The following is a 4,691-nucleotide window of genomic DNA, read 5'->3' on the forward strand; positions in this document are numbered from 1 at the left end:
TGCTGAATACTGAGACACTCGTGTGCTGGCTCATACCCAGAGAAACACGCCACATTGTCCAAATACACATCATCAGAGTCCCAAAGTAACTACTTATTTGACACAAAGTCATTCAAGCAGCACCTGAGGAATCTCCAGAGAGACATGTAGTTCTCACCTTAGGTCAGTGATTAGTGTCCAAGTCTCCCAACTATACAGAAAGACAAGAAGTAGCAGAACCTGAACTAGAAATAGTATGGTACTGTATAAATGTTTAGAATCAGTTTTCAAAAACTGTGTGACCTCGCATGAAGATGAGCTTCTTGAAAAGATGGGAAATTTAAACTACAGTTTACTCTTACAGTACAGTTCAGCACCACCACTTGGGAGAGCCAAGATGCTGTGCGATTGGTGAAGCACCAGGCAAAAGTTGCACCATGCAAGTCTCCCCAGTCATGGGTATCTTGATGGCTTTCCTCACTAGTCTCCTTCTTGCATAGTTGTTTTGAGAACTGCTTCCTCTAGACAGATTTGCCATCTGTTTAGATGAGGCAGTTGTCAATAACTGAGTGGCTGTGCAAGAAGAAGACAAGTGAGGAAAGCCACTACACCTACAAACCCTGAAGAAGGTAGGTTTCTGTGGCTGGAGAAATAATGCGTTTAGTGTTTAGAGTATTTTCTTTAAAAGATTTGAAAGTTTAGGTATCATTACAGAGTGATGTTACACTATGTAGTTTTTCCAAACAGTAATTCCTACAGAATAGCCATAGGTGTCTTGATAGCTTCCCTCACTTGGCTCCTTCCAGCATGGTGACTCCATTTTTGAGAACTACCTATTTAACACACATTTACCATGCAGTGCCATAATGTTTGTATTTGATAAAGACTGATGCATGAAGCCCAAGACAATCATTGACTTATTAATGTTCATGTATTCATCCCAATCTTTCTGAAAACTGGCTGTAAAACTGACTTAGTGGTGTTACACTTAAGGGTGTACTTGAGCACACCAGTTTGATTTTTAGTTTTTACAGTTTCAAGGGATTTCAGAACTGTGAATATACAGAAGCCTGAACTATTTGCTATCACACAAGTCAAATGTAACAGCCGCCGAAGAGTTCACAAATTGTCGAGCACAACCGTATGTGCCTCAGCCAGGTCATCTTTACCCATTTGAATCCTCACCTGCACACAGGATTCTAATTTAGTAAATTTCTCATTGACTATTTGAAGCATTGAAGCAGCCTTTAGGATCCGTGGGACCTCGTGTTAAGACACTCCGTTGTTTCAATGCACTAATTAGACCCCAAGAATTGATCTTACTCAATTTAACAACATGAATCCTCAACTTACCAGCTTTATTTTTTTATTATAATGGCAAAGACCATCATAGTGTTTAAGTTTTTTGCAAGAGTTCACAGTTGTTGCTCAACACACTATTGTGCAACATAAACTCCCCCCAACCAGGCCGCTAAAAGTTTCACCTTAATTTTGTCACTAAAATGTTAAGGGGAAGAGGCTTTTCAAAGTCTTGAAAATACCAATTACCATCAATGTGAAATCCAAAGTTAACAGGGATAATTCAGGATCTTCCATTTTGAGGAGGTGGAATCTTGAACACCTTTTTTTTAACTCACAAACACAGGGATCTCCATCCCTGTCCAACATGTTTCCCAACACCCACAGCCAATTAACTCAATCAGGTGTGTGCAGCAAATGCAGGTGAGGCGTCACGAGGTAATTATCCAGGTGTCTGTAGTGCAGGTGATCTGCAGGAGCAGGAATGGAGACAACTTGCAAATGGGGAATTGCATGCACAACAGAACAATGATAAAAATGAGATGTTTTTGGCACAGCAAGAACAAAGAAGAAATCCAAGGAGAAATGTTTTATATTTCAAAACAATCTATGAACACAATGAAAAAGAAATAAACACCAGGTCTGAACATCCAGACAATTGAGATCCAAAAATACATTTTCTTAGGAAATATTAATTATATACAAAAACATAAAAATGTATATTTTAGTCTGGGCACTCAACTGGGCTGCCCAATTTTTTTAAACATTTTATTAATAAAAATAAACTTTAAATATTTATAACTTCAATTGAGGCAGTTAAACTTTGAAATCAAACAAGATTCCAAAAAAACCCAACAAACCCTTTTTTGCATTTGCATGCAATCATTAACTGTACACACTTGAACTTTGATTTAAAAATAAACAAACAAGGCCATAAAGTCTGATTCACACTTAAGCACGTGCGCTCTGCAGCTGCACCAGTCTCTGCTTTAAAAGTTCACTTTTCCTCCTCAGCTGCTCTTTGACCAACACAAGTCTCTGTTCGTCCGACTGCATGCTGTAAATGCACTCGGCCGCCTTCTTCAGGATCACCACTTTGGCCGCCTTCTCGTTGTTGGCCACCTCTGGGATCTCATCCCGCAGTGCAAAGAAGCTCATCTTGAGTTCGTTCCTCCTCTGACGCTCCAGCACGTTATGAGTCCTTCTCTTGTCGTAGTCCTCAGTGTCAGATGTCCGGGGACTAGAACATTTTCGGTTGCTGCTGATCTGCTTGAGGACCCTGCTGTAGCTGCCGCTTCCACCGCCGCCGCCACCGGAGCTGCTGACACTCTCCAGCTTCAGCCTCTTGACAGCTGGCTGCTCCTGCCTCATGGATGGGTGGGCTGCATAGTTGTGCTGATGGGTAGAGACGTGGCACCTTTTCAACACAAGCGGGCTGGGGTGCCGGTTCTCCACTGGGCTGGGGTCGCACCGCTTCACCGCCTGCCTCTTCTCTACTGTAACCACATCAATCTCCTCCTCCTCCTCTTGTTCATCCTCATCTTCTTCATCCTCCTCATCTTCATCCTCCTCGTCATCATCTTCTACAAGACAACACAAATCAATTAGATCCTGCCCCAGCATCCAGTCTCCATCCTCTTGCAGCCAATCTGCAACCAGTAAAGGGTGGAGCAGGCGTTCAACTGCACAAGGGGCGTGGCTGCATGGTGCACGCGCATGCACGAGCTTACCTGAGTCGCTGCAGCTGCTGTTCGGTGGCGTGTCCAGCGCCAAATCCTCACTTGGCGGACGCGCTGCGCTCTGCTTGGGGATCTCTGCCACCGGGTAGGGGAAAACCACCGACGGGTCGATGCACTCGGTCGCGGGGGTGTTCAGGTCTTGCAGGTAGCTGCTGTTCACCTTCCAGGCTGCAGGCTCCACCCGGACAGCGTGCAAGGAGGCGAGCCGCTCCGACACCACCTTCTCCAGCTTGGCTGCAGCCGAGAAGCCGCTCCACATGCAGTCCTGGATGATGATGGACTTGAGGAAGGTCTGGGAGTAGTCCCCGTCGCAGATGATACTCTGATTGACCGCGTCGTCGCCCAGGAACTCCGTGACCATCTCCAGTTGATCAGCCGTGGAGGGGAATAGGCTGGACAGGGACGATCGTCGGCTGGGTGACAGAGGAGGCGTCGGCAGCAGCTCGAATTTCTTCCAGATGTCTTCGCTCGGCGCCGGAGGCTGCAGCTGCTGAGGGTAGAAGTCCTCCTCCTCGTTGTCGTAGTAGAAGTACGGCTGCAGAGAATCGTAGTCGTAATCGTAGTTCTTAGTCGCAAGACTTGAACTCAGCGGCATGTTTTCTTACGCGGGCAAAATCCTGGCGGAGGACACAGAGACGGAGAGTTTAGCGCAAGCAACGTCACATGGCTCTTCAAAACACGCGTGCACGTCTGCAGCAAAACAGACGAGCAGAATTAAAAACAGAAGAAAAAAATAGCGCAAGCCAGCACGGAAACCACACTTTGAACATGAACGATAACCTATTTTCAGGCAAGACAAGTGCAGAATGCAACACGAAACTCCGCCCCTCTCTTACCTTGTAGTTTTAGAACCTTCTCGAGGCAGAAATACGAGGTAAAAGTCGACACACACGCACAAAAAACAACAGAGAAGGGGAGGTTATTCCAGCGGGAAAAGCAGCATGAAATCCTCACAGTGTCGTTCTCGGTAGTGTCTGCATGAACTCTGGAAGCTGCTGCAGCAGCGACCTGCAGTCTGTCATCAGCAGCGTGAGAATCACAGCTGCGGCCGCCGCCGGCGCACATAAAAAGGCCGCGTCACTACCTCCGCTGTGTCCATCCGCCACTTTTCCCACGAAACCCTCGCCGGTCTTTAAAAAAATCCAAAAGAGCAGCTTTATTCTGCTATTTCACGAAAAAGCAACGCTTATACATGTAAAATCGAATCTACACTAAAACAACCGCGTTTACTGCTGTATTCTGTCAACGCGTTGTTTTTTTTTCCTCCCGTATGGCGGGTCTATAAAAGTGGGCGTGGTTATAATAGTATTTTCTTCCATTGACTGGAGATATGCAGCAAAAATAGTACTGAATGAGGCAATAAAGTCCGAGTTACTACTATACGACTGTTTTACAATGATCATATCGTCTGCAAATTGACACAGGAAATTATCCAATTCTTACATAAATATCCCGTTGAAATAAAACCGTACAGCCGTACAGCCTGCAGAAACGTATAAATGACACATTTTCATCCGATACAAGCACAATTTCTCAGTATAAAACCAAAATAAAACCCACAGATGAAATCTGTCTAGATTAAACTAGTGGATTACACAGGAAAAGGCTGCGAACATTTCATGAAATATCGAGAAACACAGAAAATGAAGCTGCTTGATGATAATCTTGGAAAGC

General features: G+C 45.0%; 1 protein-coding gene across 1 annotated transcript; it reads right to left on the reverse strand.

The window, feature by feature from the left end:
- Positions 1-1,854: 1,854 nt before the first annotated feature.
- On the reverse strand, positions 1,855-4,141 carry myca (MYC proto-oncogene, bHLH transcription factor a). Its single transcript, XM_034167304.1, has 4 exons — positions 3,848-4,141; positions 3,745-3,753; positions 3,009-3,632; positions 1,855-2,861 (listed from the first exon to the last, which is right to left on the reverse strand). The coding sequence occupies exons 3-4, from the start codon at positions 3,610-3,612 to the stop codon at positions 2,230-2,232; spliced, it is 1,236 nt and encodes a 411-aa protein (XP_034023195.1). The 5' UTR covers positions 3,613-3,632; positions 3,745-3,753; positions 3,848-4,141; the 3' UTR covers positions 1,855-2,229.
- Positions 4,142-4,691: the final 550 nt, after the last annotated feature.

Source organism: Thalassophryne amazonica, chromosome 1 (assembly GCF_902500255.1).
Source record: "Thalassophryne amazonica chromosome 1, fThaAma1.1, whole genome shotgun sequence".
NCBI classification, from domain to species: Eukaryota; Metazoa; Chordata; class Actinopteri; order Batrachoidiformes; family Batrachoididae; genus Thalassophryne; species Thalassophryne amazonica.

Excerpts from the sequence above, each read along its gene's own strand:
- myca (XM_034167304.1), bottom strand. The coding sequence starts at position 3,612 with ATGCCGCTGAGTTCAAGTCTTGCGACTAAGAACTACGATTACGACTAC. Across the intron at positions 2,862-3,008 it reads CAGCAGCTGCAGCGACTCAG|AAGATGATGACGAGGAGGAT; the intron begins GTAAGCTCGTGC and ends GTTGTCTTGTAG.